General features: G+C 42.0%; 1 protein-coding gene and 1 pseudogene across 4 annotated transcripts in view; one reads left to right on the top strand and one right to left on the bottom strand.

Moving 5' to 3' along the window:
- The window catches only part of Sf3b1 (splicing factor 3b subunit 1), a 47550-nt gene that overhangs the window by 8983 nt on the left and 15680 nt on the right, over positions 1–22887 (bottom strand). Inside the window, exons 2-18 of one of the 4 annotated variants that reach the window (XM_004628607.3) lie at positions 21011–21177; positions 18414–18518; positions 17942–18056; positions 16049–16128; positions 14900–15070; positions 10722–10959; positions 9403–9615; positions 9051–9172; positions 5366–5563; positions 5169–5270; positions 4522–4701; positions 3060–3146; positions 2679–2949; positions 2160–2305; positions 1918–2064; positions 1652–1777; positions 459–680 (exon numbers count right to left, since the gene is read on the bottom strand). In XM_004628607.3, coding sequence (XP_004628664.1) covers positions 459–680; positions 1652–1777; positions 1918–2064; positions 2160–2305; positions 2679–2949; positions 3060–3146; positions 4522–4701; positions 5169–5270; positions 5366–5563; positions 9051–9172; positions 9403–9615; positions 10722–10959; positions 14900–15070; positions 16049–16128; positions 17942–18056; positions 18414–18518; positions 21011–21177 — 2690 coding nt within the window. Of the gene's footprint in view, positions 1–458; positions 681–1651; positions 1778–1917; positions 2065–2159; positions 2306–2678; positions 2950–3059; positions 3147–4521; positions 4702–5168; positions 5271–5365; positions 5564–9050; positions 9173–9402; positions 9616–10721; positions 10960–14899; positions 15071–16048; positions 17492–17941; positions 18057–18413; positions 18519–21010; positions 21178–22887 lie in introns of those variants that run through there. The other 3 variants (XM_023712389.1, XM_023712390.1, XM_004628608.2) reach the window with 3 other exon arrangements.
- LOC111816049 lies at positions 20495–20589 on the top strand (annotated as a pseudogene).

Genomic DNA, 22887 nt, shown 5'->3' with positions numbered 1-22887 from the left:
AAAAAAAAAAAAAAAAAAAAGTGATCATCTGGATTGGTTTAAGGGCTGGCCAAATAGCTCAGCAGATTAAAGCGCCTTACAGCAGGCAAAGGGGCCAGGGACTCAATCCCTGGGGCCTGCTGTGCAGGCCCTGCCCCTGGGGCCTGCTGAGACAGCAATTGAGACTGGGCATGGTGTTGCACGCCTGTAATCTCAGCACTTGGGAGGCTGTAAACAGGAGAATCACTATGAGTCCGATCTGGTAGTATGGCCCTGAACACCCTGTAGACCCTTCCCTAAAAATACAGGAAAAAAAAAAAAAGTTGATGATTAACATTTGCTAAACAACCAAGAACATACATTTTAAAAAATTTATTTCAAACTTGAATACTTTTTAGGGAAATTTACTTGAAAAGTTATAGGTTTCCCTACAGATATGGAAGTCAAGGCAATATGCCATACTCCGTAGTTATCATTACCTCTGTGGTCTGTTCTTGGAAAGCATACAGAATGCCATCAATCAGCTGTTCTTCAAGTTTGTGATCAATATCAGCTGCTCCTAGGTTGCCCATAATTTTCTCAATGGTTTCCATCACCATTTTTCGGTACTGCTCAGCTTCATCTTTCAGATCGTCCACAATCCTGGATATGATTTCTGCTGCTCCTACTTTGTTTGCTAACTCCACAGTGGTATCAACTAACTAAAAGAACAAAAGAGGGGCTGGTGAGATGGCTCAGTGGTCTAAAGCACCTACTTAGAACAAGCTTAGCAAAGCACAGGGACTGCTGTTCAATCCCCCAGCACCACATGCCAGCCAGCCCCGCCCCCTGGTGGGCTGAGCTAGCCACACACACACACACACACACACACACACACACACACACACACAAATAAATAAATAAAATTTAAAAAAAAAAAGAACAAAAGAAAGACCTTTCAATCAACTACTTGCTAACATCATGAAGACCTAATATTCTACATGCACTACTTGGCTAGTAAATATGCCACGAAAGAGTAATTTTCTAATTAGAAAGTTAAAGAAAAAGTCATTACAAAATTTAAATGAAGACCAGGCATGGTGGCACACGCCTATAATCCCAGCGCTGGGGAAGCTGAAAACAGGGGTATCCACTACTAGTCCAAGGTGCATGGTGAGACCCCGTACCAAATACATTTAAAAAAAAAAAAAAAGAAAATTTAAATGAGCCTAAGACAAACTGATGCAAGACTACCCATATTTCAGCCTGCCAGATAAAACACTGAAACTTCTAAAAAGGGACATCAGCACGGCAAGGTACAGTGGCGCACACCTGCAATCCTAGCAATTTGGAATCATGGGCAGGAGGGTGGCAAGTTGCCCAGCCTAGGCAATTTAGTGGGACTCCCCATCTCAAAATAAAACGAATATTTAAAACAGTTGGGAGTACAGTTCACTAGTACAACAGACGCTCACCATCCTGGGTTCATTGCCCAGTATCACCAAAAACAAAACCAAACCAAAAAAAAATAAATTCCCATTTAAGTACTTATTATATATGTAAAATCAAAAAGAAAGTTTAACTGGATAATGAAAATCCAATTCCTTTCACAATCAAACACATACAAACTATAAGATACTGAAAGGAATGCTAGTGAAAATGATGTAAAACGTTTTTAACAGTAAAACTTAACCTGTCGGTAATTTCTTCTATCCAAAGCCATTCTGTGCTGCCAGAAGTGTTTGAAGAAAGGAGGGAGAATTTCTGTTTTAATGTAGTTTGCTTCTACACCATCTGTTCCACAACACTGCTTCACGACCTAAAGGTCAAAAACAAGAAATCAAACACAACACTGACGTGACGTACTAATGATTTTAAAACAATGAAGTAAAATTCCCTTTGTACCACAAAACAAACCCAGCGGAGGTTAACAAATCTGTAACAACGCAGAACAATTACCTTTAGCACGATTTTCTTCATCTCTTCATCAGGAGACTGGAATTCTCGAATAAGGATTAACATCACTTCTCTGGTATAGTAGTTGGCATATTCTGCATCCATGAGGGGGATAAGATACCCAATAGCCTTTAAGAAGGCAGCCAAACCCTATTTTCAAATTTAAAAAAATTAGAAAATTAGATTTGTATTGTCTTAACACTAGGGAGTAGAAAACCCACCTCAACATGCAGCTGGTGTTTTACCTTTCCTCTGTGTTGGCGGATACCCTTCCATAAAGGCTTCAGCACAGAATCAAAAGACTCGATACCATACGGAGTAGCTGCTTCAGCCAAGGCGGCAATGGCCAACGCACTGATGGTTCGCACCTTCTGCTGCTCATCCACGAGACCTATAAAACCACACACAGGCTGTATCTACACATCCACACTATCTAACCTCCAGTTGCATCAGATTCTAGCAGTTACATCTAACCATTTAGGCAAATTGCAGAACCTACTCATATGTGATAAAGTTAGGCAAATGTACCGATAAACTTAATAATAGAAAGGCAATTCAATCCCCACTACTGGAAAAAAATAATAATAATAATATATAGACAAAAATAGTTCTGAGCCAGACAGTTAGCAGTAATGTCACAAAGCCCATTATAAAAATATAAAGTGGCCTATGGAGTTAATAAGCCCATCTACTTGTCTACTTCCACAACCAAACTGCAGGACAACTGTCCCTTTATGCAAAGACAAAGTTCTACGATAACTCACCATGCTCAATGATTTCAACTAAGCTCCTGAGATGAGGCAAGATGGCACAGCCCATAAGGATAGCTATCTGCTGCACAATCTTAATACCCGTGTGTCGGGCTTGCCACGACTTCTTGCTTTTGCAAACAGCTTTTAAGAATGGCAATAAAGAAGGAATGCCAAGCGCAGAGGCTACCACAGCGAAGGCTCGAGCTGTCGTGTTACGGACATACTCGTCCATGTTGTCTATGTCAGGTCTCATGGTGGAGATCATAGTAGCCAGACCAGCAGCCTAAGAGGAAGAGACAAAAAGCAGGTAATATCAACTTTCAACCATGACTTTCTATAATCAATCCCATCAACAGATTCAAACTCTCTTCTCTAGAAACTGAATGTACAGACCTTTGCTAAATTAGAAATGATCTCTCGGCCCTCCACTCTTGCATAGTAATCTTCATCAATCAACAATGGTTCAATGACCACAAGAATCTGAAAAACAAGAGTAGCAACTAATCTTTCATATCAATTACTAAAGTCACACTGAGGCAAAAAGACAAACAAACAACAACAACAACCAGGAAATGTAGCACGGCAAAACAGCTCAGTAGACTAAGTGCCTGCTTAGACAAACGCAGGGACTGGCTTTGATCCCCAATACTGCATGCTGTGCAGGCCCTGCCCCAGACACACTGAGCTGGCAGTTGAGTTGGGGCACGGTGGTGCATGCCTATAATCCCAGCTGGTGAGGCTGAAAACGGGAATCACTTTGAGTCTGAGCTGCATAGTGAGACCCTGTACCAAATACATAAAAATAAAAATAAAAATAAAACAGGAAATGTGAAGTTACTGGAACTCTGTTAAGACAGAAATTAAGGATTTTCACCGACAATTTCAAACATATGATACACATGAAAACTACAGTGAACTGTTAACCACGTAGACCACCAAATATTTAACATTTCATAAACAAAAAACAGGAGCAATGGTGCATCCCTGTAATCCCAGCTACCTGATAAACTGAGGGAGGACTGCACTCTAGGCCAGCACTTTAAACTTGGTGAGACCTTGTCTCAAAATACAATTTTAAAAGAGGATTTGTCTAGCTTATGTGAGGCTCAGGGTTCAATACTCAGCAAAGCAAAGCATTTACAGTTACTATTACCAAGAAAACTACAAAGAAAAATTATGAGAAATATGAACCCACTGTGGTAAAAAGACAAAAGGTCACATCTCCATAAACCTGCATCTGTGTGATGTACATGCATCTGTGGAGAAGTAAACTTAACCCTGGTCCACTGAGCACCATGCAAGGCATGAACTTCCCCTTTCAGTTGTAAGTGCATATAATTTGCTTCTACAACAGAATTTTTAAAGTTTAAGAATTCAAAACTGGTCAAAAAAAAAAATCAGGGGCCAAGGAGATGGCTCAGTAGAATAAGCGCTTCCCTGGCAAGCGCAAGGGTCTGAGTTCAATCCCCGGTTCCACACACACACACACACACACACAAAAATCAAACTCATGAATTTCGTCTATATTAAAAACAAACCAGCTAAGTGCGGTGGTGCACACCTATAATCTCACCACAGAGGAGACCGAGGAAGGACAATTACTGACAGTCTGAGGCCAGCCTGGGCTACATAGTGAATTCAAGGCCTGCTTCAATCATATAGCGAGATCCTTGTCTCAAGCAAACAAAAAAAACCTGAAACCATTAGGACCTACATTTGAGGAGAAAAGACGACAAAAACCAAATACTTGGCAACAGGGATGGGGATATAGCTCAGTGGCACAGCACCTGTCTGACAAGCACAAGGTCCTGAATTTGATTCCTGGTACCAAAAAGGAAAATACTTGACCACAGACCTTGTGTACATAGGGCCGTACTAAGTCATCCAGTTTGTACAATATCCTATCAATGACTTTCACGAGTAAATGGCGCTCCTGGTCCTCAAGTGTAGGAGACATCAGCAGGGGAAGAATCTGATTAAACAGAGGCCCAGCTCCAAACTCGCGCGCTTTATCAGTGATCTGACGCAACGCAGCCTGGGGAAAGAGTAAAACAAGTCAATTCCTTGGAATCAAGAATGAGTGAAAGAGCAAGTTACTCCAGAAGACTGTCAGTAACTTCCTCTTTCAGTGTATACTTTGGCAGACATTTACAGAGCAGCATGAGAACTCCAGAGTCTGAGCTACGGGACAAAAGGGCAACTGAGAACCAGGGAGCACAGGGTATATTTGACACGCTCATAGTGCCCCCTCCAGGACCGCCCCGTTTTATGACACATGCAGTGCTAACACACTTCCTCACATATTTAAGTATCCAACATGTTGGCAAAAAAACCAAAACAGAATTTTCTTTTTCTGTTTCCTCAGTAGCACAAAATTCTTTGAATCAGAAAACTAAGCTTCATACAACCTTTCCCTGATTCCATGCCCTTGCTAAAGATTAAGAGAACTTAAGATTTCTAAACATAAAAATATAACCAACAAGATGTATGTTTGATACATGCCTTTCTCATTGGAGGTGTCCCATTTTTAATTTTTAAAAGCAGCTTCATTATTTTTCTCTCTTTTTGCTCTTCTGGACTAAGTGTTGATTCATCAACATCAACCTATAGTAAAAATAAAAATTTAAAGGTATGTAGAAATGTTGCAATTTTAACTCTCAAACAAAACGTAGTGATTCATTTTTGTTACTATCACTTACCAAGAGTTTATCAAAGTACTGAATATCATCAGGTTTTAAAAATGGAAGATTGCCAGACGGCTGATCATTAACACTTTTCATAGTTCTGTCTTCTGTCTGCATGTGGAAACCAGTCATTCCGCCTAACGGTGTTGGAGTTGCTGTCAGCTTCCGGGCTGGAGTTCGAATGGGAACATACCCAGCTGGCGGTGGAAGTACCTTAACAAAGTTGAACAGCAAATAAGCATTTTCTTGACTTTATAAATTGAAGGGCAACATAAAGAGTACTTACACTTAAAACATTTTAGTTAGCTAAAAAATGTTTTAACTACTTGGAGAAAAACCACATACCCCACTGTTCTATTTTAATCAGATATTTAAAGTATGTGACAAATATTCATACTTATCTGTTAATTAAAACTTAAGGAATAGAGAGCCTGAGACAGCGAGGCTGAGACTGTATGGGCTTTTGCTAAGGGCAGCGCTGGAGGGGCAGGTTCAGGGACACGTGAGGAGTGTTGGAAAGGTAAAAGGAAGTGTGTCCAGGGCTGGCGTGGGGAAGAAGGGGCGAGTGGTCAGTGGGAAGAAAAGCTGTTGTTTTGGGATTCAGGCATGTTGAATCAGAGCCATGATAACCTAGCTGTACTGAATCTACCAGAGTTCTCTGCCACCCACTCAGGATCCCTTCTCCCTTAGACAACTTTTCTTCCAACTCTTAACCTTTAACGTTCCTACAATTCATTCAGTTTTAGAGAACACAGATGTTTATGGGACATGAAGCAGGCTGGGCGTTTTATTTCCCTTGTATTATTTGGAGGTCCTATACCATCCCTGAATCACTCTGGCTCTGCCCCCAAAGAGCCAAGGATTCTCATTTAGATCCTCATGTTGATGAGGCTCTTTCACTTACCAAAGTGCAATATTCTCTTTACTAGATTATGCCATCGCTAAACAAATCCGAGTTTTAGAAAATAGCACTTTCAAGTTACCATCCCATTTCTGTTCTGCTCTTCAGAAGATGACTTCTTTTACTTTTTTTCTTTTTTCCCTACAGAGGTCTCACTGTGTATTACAGGCTAGCCTTAAACTTGCTTATGTAGCCTAGGCTGGCCTTGAACTCGGCCTCCTGAGTGCTGGGATTATAGGTGTGCATCACCACACCCAGGTTCTAATCTATTCTTGATCCCTTTGGGCATGCTTTTATTGCTGTTGGTAGGATCTCCCATAGTTTTCATGTTGCTGAATAAACTATCCATTTCAATTAAAAAAAAACAAAAAAAAAACAAGGAATAAAAAATAAAGCTTCAGGAGCTGGGGAGCTAGCTCAGTAGAATAAGGCTTGCCTGGCAAGCACAGGGTCCTGAGTTCAATCCACAGTCCCGCAAAAAATAAATAAAACTTAAGTAAGTGTATCAGGAGTATGGGGATATAAGGAAAGACCTGGGGCAGGCTTATGAAATTGCAATCACTTTCAAACAAGCTGTACAAAAATGTTGGAAAGTCAACATAATAAATTAAAATTTGAAAATCATACAATCTAAACCAGTAACTTCCAAAACAGATTAGAGAAAATAAAACGTACAGGTATCCATATAAACAGAAATAATCTCACAAGGTACAAACAACTTGCAAAAGTTACATATATTTAGTATAATGTGAAACACATGAGCCACTGCACTATAAAAACAAATTTATATGTAACTCTGAAAGTCTAAAAGAGATAAACGTGTCAACTAAAACCAAAATACTTCCCAAAGCCTTGAAAACCACACATCACCCAATCAAACACTTTTGCGAAACTAGAAATTTTTGCAAAAATGTGGGTGAAAAAAAAATCTTTCAGAAGTTGATAGAAGACATTTTCAGGCTTTTTTAAAAATCACAACTTCTTGAGCAGGTAACAAACCTAGACAGGTCTTCTCCAAAATGCCTGAACTAGCCTGTCTAAAAGTATCAACTATATACGCTATTAAATACGCACCTATGTTTTTTTGTGCTACATTATCCTTTCTTTGCACTGCTGGTTCACATGCTTAAGCAGAGATCACTGAATAAGTGTCTCTATTCTCTGAGAGGCTGATGAAGTCAGTATCAATTACATGGCAGTATCACCCCACACAAAGGACTAGTAAGTCTACTACGTCTCACTATTTACTTCTAATGATTGTACTCTTCATACGGTGCCATAAAGAATAAGCTTGAGACACTCCAAATGGATGCACCTTGAGACCATACTCTAAATGAGACATGCGCATAAATACTACAGTTTCTCTGGTGTGACAAAGTGGCAGTGTAAATAAGATCCAAGATGTTTAATCGGTACTGTAAAATACGAAGGAAATGTTCATATGGGCAGTGGAATAAGAAGGAAAGGGAAAAGTAAGAAAAATAATGGAAACAAAGCTTTTATAAATAGAGAAGAGGAGGGGTTGAAGGCAGGGTAGGAAATAGGAAAATAAAAAGAATCAAGTTATATCATGTACAGGTACAAATTCTCTATGATGAATGTGAGCATTATGCATATTATGTGCATCTAAAATGTACCAATAAAATCTGATTTTAAAAAAAGGATTGGGGGCTGGCGAGATGGCTCAGTGGTCTAAAGCACCTACTTGGAACAAGCTTGGCAAAGCACAGGGACCGCAGTTCGATCCCCCAGCACCACATGCCAGCCAGCCCCGCCCCCTGGTGGGCTGAGCTGGCCACACACACACAATAAATAAATGTTTTTTTTTTTTTATTTTTTTTTTTTTTTTTTTTTTTTTATTTATTTGAGAGAGAGAGAGAGAGAGAGAGAGAGAGAGAGAGAGAGAGAGAGAGAGAGAGAGATGTGTGTGTGGCCAGCTCAGCCCACCAGGGGGCGGGGCTGGCTGGCATGTGGTGCTGGGGGATTGAACCGCGGTCCCTGATGCTTTGCCAAGCTTGTTCCAAGTAGGTGCCTTAGACCACTGAGCCATCTCTCCAGCCCCAATAAATAAATGTTTAAAAAAAAAAAAAAAAAGGATTGTACTCATCCATCAGTAAGATTCATAAAAGATAATTCCTCTTTCCTCTGATACTAAGGAAATCAGTGACAACAACTGAAGAAGATACTATTAGACCTTAGGCCGTCTATCTTCACAACACTGTGATGTTTAAAAGTTTTAAAATAGATAGTAACACCTGAGACAAACATTTATACACACCTACTGGAAGAAGGAACAGGCACATACTGCAAACTATGAAAAAGTAACCATCACTGAAAAGACCATCAGACGACAGTCTGGATTTGGTTACACTACTGTCTACATAACTAGAATGACTTTAAATCAGCAAGTATCTCCAGAGCGCAAGCTACCAAGAAAATTACAATTCAAAAGCACCTTCTGGGCTGAGATGTGATTCACTCGCTCTTGCCTAGCATGTGTATGTAAAGCCCTGGTAAACCAAGCAAGCTATTCTACACTGCTAATGTGGGGGCTCCAAAGGGTAGCCCACACCCCTGGAAATCTATTTTTTCACTTTGAAAAAATAAATCCATCAAACTACTCATTTCTTTTCATCTCTATTATCTTCTGGAATAGCTAAAATACACTCAGAAATAGCTAAATGTATGGCAAGGCATTAGTAAACTTTCGTTAAGGCCAATGCAAACTTGTACCCCAACTTTTTCAACACAACTGAAAATTCCTATCGTTAGTGTCACACTGAAATCCACTCCAACTACCTTGTATCCTTCTGGGAACATGGCATCCAATTCTTCATCAGAGAGTGGGCGGTTTCGCTCATCAATTTCTCTCTCCCACCTCCAAGCCTGGAGCTGCTCAGGAGTCATACTCATTATGTGACCTATCAAGAAAACAAACTTCTGTAACAATCTACAGTATAAGGTACAGAAACAGAAAACAAGATCAACACTAATAATTAACCACTTTCATTTTACAAATTCAAACCAAGATTAATTCTATATTCACTTATTCTTGCTAAACGTTGTCATTAATGGCATACAGAAGCAAACACACACACAAATCAAAATAACCTGAAGAGGGAACATGATTACTTGCACTCAAAGTTCCTACCTGGTGTTGGGGTGGCCATGTTCATGGCTGGTGTGCCAATTGGTGTCTTCCCAGGGGTCAGAACAGGAGTGCTTCCACCCATCTGACTGGCTGGCGTCTCATCCCAGCGGGACTTTCTTTTACTGGCTCCAGGAGTCGGTGTTTCACCAATTGAATCTCCACCTCGATCTGTTCGAGGAGTCTCGGCCCATCCACTTCCATGACCAGGAGTATCTTCAAAGAGAAAGGCCCAGAAAGGCCATAATGTTAACCACTGTCAAAACATCACCACTTATTCTAATGAGTATCACTCACATATTCAGGAGCAGAGTATTCTTAAAATAGACACATTTAAAATTTTAATGTTCCCATTTGTACTATTTTTGGTGTTGCTTTCCTACTGATTACAAAAGGCGTCATTAACAAAAGTCATTTTTTATCACTCATGACATCACTACGCAGAGAGCCGCTCTGTGTCACAAGTCTCATTCTGTGCTTCTGCATGCAGATAGGAAAAAAACTACACAGACAATCCTACACTGTCCATCATCCAGTACTGGGTGTTTCTCACACTATTAATGACTTTGCAAAACTGAAACAGTGCATCTTACGATTCCTTCTAATTTGCCACAGCTATCCTTATGAACAGTTTGTGAAACAAAGCTTACAGTCATCTACACAAAAGACGAGCATTTGCCAAAATGTTATCAGATGGAAGGAGGAGACAAGAGGCCACAGGATGGATAAGGAATTTCACTGGGACAATAAAAAAAGTCGGAGAAATACTAGTGACAGGGACGCAACACATCTACAAACAATCCTTCTGAAAGTCTTTATAAAATAAACGTTATGGGCTGGGGACATACCTCAGTGACACAGCACCTGCCTGGCAAGCACCAGGCTGTGAGTTTGAGTCACCATAAAAAAGGAAATAAATAAAGCAAGCCTTAAACCTCATCATTCAGGGTGTGGTGGCGCACCCCTGTAACATCAGCATTTGGGAGGCTGAGGCAGATGGATCACTATGAATTCAAGGCCAGCCTGGGCTACATAAGCACCTTCAAGGCCAGCCTGGACTATATAATACATAAGCAAGACCCCATCTCCATAAAAAAAAAAAAAGACCAAATCGCTTTAAGAAGAGCAAAAAGGGCTGGGGATGTAGCTTAGCAGTACAGCACTTGCCTGGCAAATGGAAATCCCTGAGTTCAATTCCCGGTACCAGGAAAAAAAAGGGAAAGAATGAGGCCTACAGTCTGCTCAGCAGTCTCCCAAAGCTGGCTATGTACCTGTCTGACACATCCATCTCCATCACATGCACACCCTGACCCCCAGCATACCTCTCTCGGTTTTCGGGGTCTCGTCCCATCTGTTTTTACGAGCACTGGAAGTTGCGCCTCCATGGCCCGGGGTTGCATGGCCAGGTGTGTCACCTCGGCCTGGAGTAGCAGCTCCTGCAGGTGTGTGGCTTGGCGTGGGATCCCATATTTTTGAGCCAGGGGTTGCTCCAGGAGTTTCACTTCCTTTTGCACGACCTGGTGTCTCATCCCATCTTAAAGAAGGGGTATGGCCAGGGGTCTGAACAGAACAAACAAAATTATTTCATACACCTACACAACCATAGAGACAGGGCTGGAGAGATGGCTCAGTGGTCTAAAGCACCTATTTGGAACAAGCTTGGAAAAGCCCAGGGACCGCGGTTCGATCCCCCAGCACCACATGCCAGCCAGCCGCGCCCCCTGGTGGGCTGAGCTGGCCACACACACACACTAAATAAATGTTAAAAAAAAAAAAAAAAAAAAATAAAAAAAAAAAAAAAAACCATAGAGACATAACTACCAAATTTCTGTTGAACAACTTTAAACAAATGTTTTAGTTTTAGTCTCTATACAATTATGGCAAATATGTTTATGACCAACAACAAAGAAAAAAGTTCAAACACGTAAGTGGAAAAAGTACTAGATTAAAAAGAAAAAACTGGGTATGAACCTTGGACATGCCATAGAGAAGGGAAAAAAATCACTAAGGTTTCTCTATCTGGACCTGCAATGCAAGATGTCCAGATCCAATTACAGCAGCACTGAGGCTCTAAGACATACATCATTTAAGGAAAAAGGAGTCCACACATTCTAAGAAACACTGTTTTTATATTTTGTCCAACTACATGTATTCAAATACTAAGTATGTTTTAGACTGTCTACCTGGTTACCTTTCGACTGCCTCCTACCACCTGATCTCAAGCCTGGAGAGGAGTTTGTGCTTCTGATCATGTCTGTACTAAGTGATGCTGACCCAAGTGGTACTGGGAAAACTGGAAGAAGCTTAGCAGTGGGCATAAACCACACGCAAAGTGCACAGTACTGTGAGCCAAGACCAGGTGACTGAGGAGGGGTGCTCATGCCTGACACCAAAAGAAACTGCACAGTGCAGAGTATCACTTTAAACCAGATGATTTAACATAAGCAAATCAAACCTTAGAATTAGACACTATCCCTTAAGCAGTAAACAAGATTTACTACATTAAAGTTGAATGTTCGTATAGATCAGTGGTGGCAAACCAATGGCACACATGCTACAGCCTGCTGTTTGTCACCACTGAAAGCTCTAAAAGGTTCTCCATCACTATTGATCTAAGAGCTCCATCTAGCTATCAGTTTGCAAATTTGCATAATACCATAAAAAAATCATACCATAAAAGAAATCAATACTCAGATTTTTTCCTTTAATAAGAAAACTGTACTACTCAAAGTTTAGAAATGAAGGATTAGGTAAGAACATAAACTGTTCAATTTGGGCACTTGCCTCGCCTACTGGATTATAGGAGAGTTGGGACTAAATCCTTCCTATTTTATTGGGTTCCCCACAGCCACAATCAGGGTACCCAATCAGGGTACCATGTGATAAATGGGCAGAATGCAAGAAATATGGTGTGAGTGTCTGCAGCTCTAACAGGAGAGACATAGTCTTTTCCATTGTTTGGTTTTGTGTTTTGAAACAGGGTCTTACTATGTAGCTGAGGCTAGCCATCTTCATGCCTCAGCTTCCCAAGCACTGCTTGGGGCAATAGTCATGTGCCACTATGTCCAGCTTAATAAACTACTACACGCTGTTATCCTAAGAATATAGTTTGGGCTTCCGCCACAGCAACCACCAAAGAACAGCAGCCATGGCCCTCCACTATCCCATGGCCGTGGGCCTCAATAAGGGCCACAAGGTGACTTAAGAATGTGAGTAAACGGAGGCACAGCCTCACCAAACACACCAAGTTTGTGCGGGACATGATCTGGGAGGTGTGCAGCTTCACTCCCTACGAGTGGCGCACCATGAAGCTGCTCAAGGTCTCCAAGGACAAGCGCGCCCTCAAGTTCATCAAGAAAAGGGAGGGGATGCACATTCGCACCAAGAGAAAGCATGAGGAGCTGAGCAATGTGCTGGCCACCATGAGGAAGGCAGCTGCCAAGAAGGACTGAGCCCCTCCAGAATAAAGCTTTGCAGAAAAAAAAAAAAAAAAAAAACAGTTTGGACCAGGGATTATAATAGCTCAGCAGCACAGCATCTGCCTGGTAAGCTCAAGGTCCCTAGTTCAACTCCCAGTACCAAAAAAAAAAAAAAAAAGAGTACAATTAAAAGTTACCAGCAGAGGGGCTGGTGAGATGGCTCAGTGGTCTGAGGCACCTACTTAGAACAAGCTTAGCAAAAAAGCACAGGGACCACGGTTCAATCCCCCAGCACCACATTCCAGCCAGCCCCACCACCTGGTGGACTGAGCTGGCCACGCACACACACACATAAATAAAATAAAAAATTTAAAAAAAAAAATAGTTACCAGCAGAGCAAGCTCACATCAGCTTTTAAAACAACACTGGATGTCAGTCACAGAACTGAAGTTAATGAAGTTAGTAATTCACTACACTCAGCAACAAGTTCTCACATGGATCAAATGGGGAGCTGTCAGGATCTCGACGTGAAATGTAGGCCACGGGTATATTAGAGTTAACATAGCCCACTCCTGTGAGCAGGAAACTGCCACGGTCTGACAAATCTTTTGTCACAGGTAAATAAACCCACATTAGCACTAATAATAATGACTTGTTTAGATTGGGGTGGTAGAAACAGATGAAACAAAGACCCTGATTCTACTCCCCACTGACACCAGAGACCTGTGCTGGCAGGGAGAATGGGGTGAGAGAGCAGGACAGGATGATGGTTGTAAGCTGAGAAGACCAACAACCAATCAGAGGAGTTGGGGGAGGGATAAGGACAGAGAACTGGTCATTTTACTTTGTTCTACAAACAATTGGCTTCAAAATGCTTATTAAACATCCAAGTAAATGTGTCAGGTCTGACAAACACACAAGTCTGAGGAGATAAGTAGGAGGCAGATTTCACAAGGTAGGAGTTGGCTTACTCAGTGGTTACAGAGACAGAGGGCTTAGGGAGGGCGGGCACAGGGACAAGAACTCCAAGGATTGAGCACTAGAGCACCCCAAAGCTTGGTACTGCAATAGAGGAGGACCCAACAAGAGTAAGGAACAGCAGTCAGGAAGGAGGGGAAAAGACAGCCCCAGAGGCTGAGCAAGGCAAGGTATCCAGAACAGTCAGGCACTGAACAACAGGAGGGCTGATGAGAGGCCAACTTCTGGAAAAAGCAATGCAAAGATCCAGGAACCTGAGACACCGCAAAGGGAAAGCTAGGACTAGATAAGCGGACAGCAGACAGGCGGCATGCTCTGAGGAGTTCCTGGTGTAGACACAGAACGGGTAGGTGCTGAAGACACAAGCACCAAGGGATGTTTCTGGTCACCAGTGTTTTTTATTTTTATTTTTTCCTAAAGACAACAAACAGCTTCCATGAAGGAGGGGGAGGGGAGCACAAGAACAGAGGAAGGCTAAGCCCCACAAGGCGGCAAGCATGCGTTTATAATGCGCCATGGTCCAGGCTAAACAACTGCAGCCTGCAGCTGAGTTCTAACCCTGGCATGCGAATGCACTTGGAGACTGGGCTTGAGCGGGACAGGGAGGGCAAAATGTGCTCCCATAGGTGGAGCCTATTTCAGTATCATCAGTGTCCTCACAAGAGACAAAATAAATAGCAATGAAAGATACTGGGAGACACAGTGACACAACCAGAGACCATGCAACCAGATGTCAACCCTGAGGCACGCAGACCTTAGGCTTGGAGCCTCCATGACTTCGAGAAAATACAGTTCTGCCTAAGCACCTGCTTAGGCAAGCACAGGGATCGGGGATCGATTCCTGGCACCGTATACTGTGCTGGCAACCGAGTCTGGGCATGGTGGCACACGCCTATAATCACAGCACTAGGGAGGCTGAAAATAGGAGAATCACTATGAGTCTCTAAGCTGTGCAGTGAGACCCTGTACCAAAAACAAAAAAGAAAAAGAAAATAATAGTTCTGCCATTTAAGCCACCCAAGCACAGCAATAAACACAATCATAGAGAAAGATACTTCAGTAGTAGAAATAAAGACATTTCAATAGTGATCAAAAGCAATCACCTCTGCCTGATCCCAACTGGACAGCTTTTTGGGAGTGGCACCAGGAGTCTGATCAGCAGTCTGATCCCAGCGCCGCTTTCGCTTTGAGGGAGGCTGGGACGCTGCTGCTCCATTGACAACTTTCAGTTCTCCAGCTTTAGCTTTCTCTGCTAGCTGCTGCCTAATTTCTCTCTGAAAAACATTTGAAAAAGCAGAGGACAGTTACCTTTAAAATGCTTTCCATAAGCTTAAATATCACATTGTTTTATATGAGAAGCCTAGGGTAAGAAAAAAAGCAAAATACAAGACAGTTTACAGGAAGTAGAGACATAGCTCTCAAAGAGACAGGGAACCATGAGACTTGGGAAGAAAGAAAATGGATGATAAAAGGAATTAAGGTGTGTTATGCACCACTACACACACACACACACACTGCCCCCGGCATGTGAACATCAGGTATCCTACCCACAGGTGCTAGTAAACTAGAATAACAAAAAACACTGTAAAATTAAAAACAGAGAACTCATGATAGTGAAAAATAAACTTACAAAATACTTTCAAGGGAGGGGAGGGGGTACAAAGCTTGCCTAGTGTGCATGAGGGTCTGTGTTCAACCCCAACACTGGGGGAAAAAATGCTTCCAATGTTTTTTTTTTATCATTAACGCCGTTGTTTCTTCTTAACACCTTATTCTACTCCACGTTACTGGTAGTCCCACATCTTAATTTCACTCTTTCCTGTATTTCCAATTTCATGCACACATTTTTTTAAAAAAGGAATAATCTCTGCAGGCCAAAAATTTCTATCCACATTCAAAGTGGATCCCACACAAGATATTTTAAAGGCCAGCAGCATAACTCTTCCCTGACACATGGTGTGGCTCTGGGAAGACGGAGGCTTTGGGGGCACACCATCAAGCTTCTCAGAGACTCACCCACTGTAAGACAGACACATGCACAGGGGCCAAAGAACCCTAGGCTACAAAACGACTTAGAAATAGGAAGTTTCATTTGAGAGGAGACAAAATTCAGAGAAAAGGTTCTTCCTTGACTTAATACTATGAAAATATTACTTGTACAACAACGGCAAAAAGAAAAAAACTTCATAAAACTCTCAACTTCCCCCTAATGCACATTCTCTCACAATCACAAGAAGAGTAGGTTCACACACCTCCTCCTTAGTCAAGTGCTGTTCTCGCATTACATCCATGTAAGTCCGAGCATTCATCTTAGGGTCAGGGGTCTTCCCTCCTGCAGAAAAGAACAGCAACAGGACAAGAATACAATAAATAAAGGGAAATTAGGTTCAACTGACTTCTCTGCCCTGCTCTAATGTTATGTTATTCGATAATCATTTAATTAATTTTTGATGGAAAACTTTAATAATTATACATCTTACTTTTTATTGAGTTTGCTGATCAATTTAACCTGTTTGAACACAAACATATCTACAGCAGTTTAAAACAAATACTTTAATGCATATAAAAACAAAATGACAGCACAGCTTAGAGTCTTCAGAAGTGATGGGTCCTGGGTTGCTAATCCGGAATACGTACACTTTCGTGCCTTTGTCTCCATCAGCAGTTCTGACTTCAAGCAGCAGAATAGAAGCCTAGAAAATTATCTCTTTACCATTAGTAACACTTTGGAAAGATATATGCAAAACATTACCTGTTGCAAGCTGTTAAAATCCTGACTACAAATAACTATGACTAGGTAAGTTCTTCAGTGTTCTAAAACAGTTGTACTTTAGAAAAGCTCATTTTAAAAAACATACCTATAATCGCACTCTGATGTCACATTACTAAAAAAAGGGCTTCATGCTTTTTAAAGATTTACTGACCCAGAATCATATTTTTTTATTTCTTAGAAAGTACAAATTATATATGGAAACATATAACTTAAATATATTACTTCTACATTATTAAGTTGCAAACAGAAGAAAAGTGGTGTACAAAGAGATGTGTTAGTCTCTTGGTTAAAGTTTTAGTATTTGCACTACAAACTTCAGAATATCTTAAAGAAGCCCAAAGAATATATAACAAGATTCAAAGAGGCACATTATGCCTTAGAATGTGATAATCAGCTATACCAGTAGTATAGCATCATAACTCAGGAAAAAAAAAAAACACACTATAAAATTCTAAGACATTTCCTATGCTGAAGACCATGCCCAATTGGCAGTGTCATTCTTTCTGACACTAGCTCATCTAAGACTTCCTTTGGGATACTTTTTCACCATAATCTAGAGAGGATGTGTTGAGCTGCACCCTTAAGAATGCAGACAGGACTGGCATATAGCAGTACTGCTGTAGGAAAGAAATTAAGGACAGTTAGTATGGGCCTGTGAATTCTGACATACATGTTTAAATCAATTACAATTATGCACGTAAAAAAAAAAATATCCCTACTAATTCATGCAGGCTGAAAGTCTAACTCATAAACCTGCAGCAGAATCTAGCCCTGAGGAACAGGCACCTCATTCTGACTGTGAAGCTCACTCACCTGAGGAAGCTTCCATCAGCCTCACTATGCCCCTGGTGCTGACTCGCACACTACAATTAGCAAAACAGACTCCAACTATTAGAACAGTAAAGTCTTTGGATACACACTTTTAACTGAGGTGCATTTACTAAGCTATGTTTAGAACAATATGGGGAGAGCTCTAGTGTGAGAAATAGTTTCTCCAAAACAATAGTCCTAAAACTCTAGAGTTCGGAACGAAAACTTTCAATAATTTGAAAGTATTTTGAGCAGAAAAGCATTATTTGTTCAACATATAGAAAGAGTACCCAAAACAAAAGTAAAAGAAAAACCTTTAACCCTTTGCGTTTCTATGGCATTGGCTCATTAGTTTCTTGTCCTTCTACCTGGAAAGAAAACTTGCATTATAAAGATGAAGAATATGGCATCTGTGACTTCAACCAAATCTATACAAATCTCTAATAAGGGGGACTTTAAAAAGAAAAGCAAATCCATAAGCATGCCAAAAAAAATCAAAGGGCTAAAGACAACTTAATACAAATAAATTCTGAACATGTATGGAAAAGCTGGAAAGAATTACCATCTGCAAAAGGATCAAGACGCTCTGGGGAAATGATCATGGTCCGCCTGTGTTTTTTGTACTCATCTTCGCGGTCTGCGATCTTCGGAGGCCGGTGTTCAGCAAACGGGTCATACTGCAAGTGGGCACAGCTCCTTTAGTGCACAGGTTTTTAACCAAGCAGAACACCTTAACCACAACCAGACCACTGAAAACACAAGTCAATGTGAGCCTACCACTTAGCCAAACATGCACATTTGTCTCCTGGATGGATTTTAACAGGAAAGCACCAGGCATGAGAAAATGAGACACATGGACATCCACACTGCCACACAGAATGACTACATTTACAAAATAAATTATTTCTAATTCTCCCAAATCAACTCTTCTCAAAGCATCTGAGAAACTGGTTTCTAAAATTTATGGACTTCCACAGGAGAACAGACACCTGTGGACAGTCAGCTACACTACGGTTTAGGAGGAGGAAGAGTACCTGCTCCGTGGACTGGGGGATGTCATTGAGCAACGCCACGGGCGCATGGTAGCCCGGCTTCTTCTGCCCAAGCAAGCTTGTCGACGACGAGTAGTCATCATCATCCTGCAGGGAAGCCCAGCCAGAGAAGTCAGCGCACACTCAGCAAGGTCCCTGCTACAATGTGGCAGCTACCAGCACCCAAGAACTCATCCTTTTGCTTGTGTTGGCACACATATTTTTAAACACTATTTAACCAGAGTAATCACAAATCTATCTGCTGTTTAAAAAGAACAATGTCATGTACTAGGGCTTCTCTTGAAGCCCACACATCTCTCGTATTCAGGAACACATAACCACCCCACCCCCACCAATTCCTCCCAGGAGGGCTGGACTCTAGGAGCTGGTCCTGGTTGGCTTTTTTTTTTTTTTTTTTTTTTAAATTTATGTGTGTGGTGTGTGTGTGTGGCCAGCTCAGTCCACCAGGGGGCGGGGCTGGCTGGCATGTGGTGCTGGGGGATTGAACCGCGGTCCCTGTCCTTTTTTGCGAAGCTTGTTCTAAGTAGGTGCTTTAGACCACTGAGCCATCTCACCAGCCCCCCTGGTTGGCTTCTAGAAATTCACCTTTGAGACTTCTCGAGTCTTCTCATGGGAAAGTGCCAAACTGTGAGATAAAACGATTTGAATTTCATAAAAACCACCAGCATGATTATATAAAATGTTATTGAATCACTGAAACAATTTTTAAAAATTTCATCAAATTTGATGTTTGAGACACTCAGATAAAACATGAAATAGGGGGCCAGGGAGATAGCTCAGTAGAATAAGTGCTTGCCTGGCAAGCACAAGGTACTGACTTCAATCCCTGGTTCTGCAAAATAAATAAAATATATAAAACTTTGAAATTACATTTAAATATGAAATGCAAATGTCCTCCATGATAATTAAAACATACAAAATGCTCACAAATAGAAATACCAAGAAAAATTTCATTGATATTAAGGTGTCAAAAAGAGAAAACTAGGGGGGGTTGGGGAGATATCACAGTGGTCTAAGTGCCTGCCTGACAAGCACAAAGACCTGGGTTAGGATCCCAGTGCCTCATGCCATGCCGGCCCCAGAACCAGGTGTGCCGTGCCAACCCTGACACCTGGAGTGGTGGCGCAAGCCTGATATCCCAGTACTGGGGAGGCAGAGATAAGAGGATCACTACAAGTCCGAACTGTGCAGTGAGACTCTGTACCAAATAAATAATGAGATTTAAAAAAAAAAAAAAGAGAGAGAGAGAGAAAACCTGGGCTGGGAAGATAACTTGGCAGTCCAAGCAGCTCCCTAACAAGTACAAGGACCCTGGTTCGATGCCTGGTACCACAAGCCATTCTGGCCCCAGAACCCCAGGCGCACGCTTGTAATTCCAGCGCTGGGGAGTCTAAACTACATAGCAAGACTCTGTATCCACCTCCCCCTCAAAAAAAAGAGCAAATAAACAGTATCAAGTACAATTCCCAGTAGCTGAGCATGATGGCATGTGCATAGTCTTAGCTACTCAGAAGACTGCACCAGAAAGATCTCAAATTTGAGGGCAGCCTGGGCAAAACAGCCAGACCCTGATCTTACATTAAAAAACAAGTAAATCAAAAAGACGGGCAAGCCAGTCATGGTGGCGCACACATGTAATCCCAGCACTCAGGAGGATCATTGTGAGTTTGAGAACAGCATGGACTACAAAAAAAAAAAAAAAAAAACAGGAATGGGGAAGAGTCCCAGCACTTGGATCAACTCCTAAGTTCAAGACCAGCCTGAGTTCAAGGCAGCCTAAACCACACAGCAAGACCTTGTCACAAAAGAAAGGGAATCAGAAAATTCCTATTTCATCCCTTTCAAAAGAAAAAAGAAGGGGCTGGGGAAATAGCTCGGGGGATCTAAGTGCCTGCCTGGCAAGCACAAGGACCGGGTTCAACCCCCAGTACCGCATGCCATGCCAGCGCTGGAACCCTGTAGTCCCTGCACTGGGGATCCTGAGACAGTCTGGGCTGCATAGTGAGACCTTGTACCAAATAAATAAATAAAGGATTTAAAAAAAAAAAAAATTTAAAAGAGCAGTGCTCACTTCGGCAGCACATATACTAAAATTGGAACAATACAGAAGAGATTATACAAAGATGACAAGCAAATTCGTGAAGTGTTCCCTGTTTTTTTATAGGATAGATATACAGCTACTTTCTCTTAATTCAATGAATAGAAACAATTCAAAAAAAAAGAAAGATTTGTTCTAATAGTGTTTGTGGACAGGATATCATGTCTGCATCTTGTACTGTGAATAACCACTAAGAAGACAACAATATGCAATGTATTAATTATTTTTGTTTTTTTTTTATTTTTTTATTTTTGGCGGAACCGGGGATTCAACTCAGACCCTTGTGCTTGCCAAGGAAGCGCTTATTCCACTGAGCCATCTCCCCGGCCCCGCAACGTATTAATTATTGAAACTGTCCTACTAATCAGTTTTGAAACTGCCTCACTGCTATGTTTCTCAATAAATTTTTAAAAAAAGAGCAGAGAAGAGCTGAGCAGAGCAGAGCAGAGCTAGCTTGCCTCTCGCACAATCTGTAACTTACATCTTCAAGTTCAGTGGCGGCAATCGATGTTACGTAGCCAGCAAATCTGCTGTCACTTCCACCATAAATCTCCTGGTCATAGTAACCTGTAGAATCAAGGCCCACTCCTTGCGCTTCATCAAGAGCTGCCTTCTTGCCTTGAATCTCGCGAATCTGTGCTTCAATATCTGTGAGACAGGAATACAGATGTCATTTCATTATTCAAGGAACTTTCAATATAATGCATTTCTCTACCAGCTATTATTAAAATAATCTCTTAACTACAAAAAATAAAATAACTGCACATCCAAGTGATTAATAGGACTCTACACGAAGCACATACCTCTTCTCAGCTTAACCAGCAACTATAATACAAAAAAGCGCTTACTATCTCAACTGCTAATTGCCACCACCTATAGAGTGATCCCCCAAATCTATATACTGAATTCTAAACCCTGCCCATTGAAGTTGATTAGAAACCCAGAGCTACACTCAAGATTATTTCATCTTAACAGTGCCGAAAATATAAAAGCAAATAATGGAGCCTGGTGCACAGTATGGAGTCTGGTGCGCAGTATGGAGCCTGGTGCGCAGTATGCTTATCAGTGGACCATCTTCTTGGAAGGCCAAGGCAAAATGATCAGTAGAGTCCAAAAGTTAATAGCCAGCATTGGTAACACAAGAAGACACCACCTCAAAAGACAAAAAGCAACAACAAAAAACTATTCAGGGCCAGCCAAATAGCTCAGGAGATTAAAGCGGCTGCAAGCAGGTGCAGGGGCTGAGGTTCAATCGCCTGGCCTGCCACGTGAGCCCCGCTGGGGGGGGGGGGGGGGATATAAGAAGGGGGGTTAGGAGAGGGGGGGGGGGGGGGGCAGAGGCCTGAGACTGGGTGTAGTCGCATGCCTGTAATCCCAGCTTTTGGAAGACTGTAAACAGGGGAATCACTACGAGTCGGATCTAGTAGTGAGACCCTGAACACCCTGTAGACCTACCCTAAAAATACAAAAAAAAAAAAACCTATTCAAAGAATGGTTCTGAAGAATGGTCTGCAACTCCCTGCAGATTCTGTGCTCCTGCACACTCCTTAGGGTAAGGTCTTAGACAGTTGAGACCATGCTCTAAACAATAACTAACACAGGACAGAGCACGAAACGCAGCTGCTGTGGTTTGAATTCGGTTTACACCCAAAGGTTCATGCTGGTGGCACACACCTGTCCAGTACTTGAGAGGCTGAGGCAGGACAATCACTGCACACTCAAGGCCAGCCTGGGCTACACAGTGAGTTCGATCAACCTGAGCTACACTGCCAGACCCTGTCTCAAAAAACCACAAAGGCAAACTGGTGAGATAGCTCAGTGGACTAAGTGCCTGCTTAGGCAAGTGCAGGGACTGGGGTTCCATCCCAGGCACATGACACACTGACCCCAGCCCCGCTTTCCAGGTGCACTGAGACAGGGGCTAGTAGTGTACACCTGAAATCCCAGTGCTGGGGAGGCTGAAAACAGGAGGATCACTACAAGTGCAAGCTGTACAGAGAGAGAGACAGACAGACAGACAGACAGACACAGACACACACACACACACACACACACACACACACACACAGGCTGTGTGCTGGAAGCCTGGTGTTCAAGCAACTGTGCCAGGTGTTGGGTGGACTTTTAGGGTGAGGAGGTAGTGAAAGGAACCAAGGCAGCACTGCCTTCAGAAGGCATGCTGGGCTTACAAAGTGGTTTCATCTTCAGGCTGTTTTCTACAACATAAAAACTTTTGAGACTAAAAGATAATGAAGGGCTGGTGAGATGGCTCAGTGGTCTAAAGCACCTACTTAGAACAAGCTAAGCCAAGCAAAGCACAGGGACCGCGGTTCAATCCCCCAGCACCACATGCCAGCC

This window comes from Octodon degus, unplaced genomic scaffold, assembly GCF_000260255.1.
Source record: "Octodon degus isolate 3935 unplaced genomic scaffold, OctDeg1.0 scaffold00025, whole genome shotgun sequence".
In the NCBI taxonomy this organism is placed as follows: domain Eukaryota; kingdom Metazoa; phylum Chordata; class Mammalia; order Rodentia; family Octodontidae; genus Octodon; species Octodon degus.
This window is presented reverse-complemented; position numbering and strand designations above follow the sequence as displayed.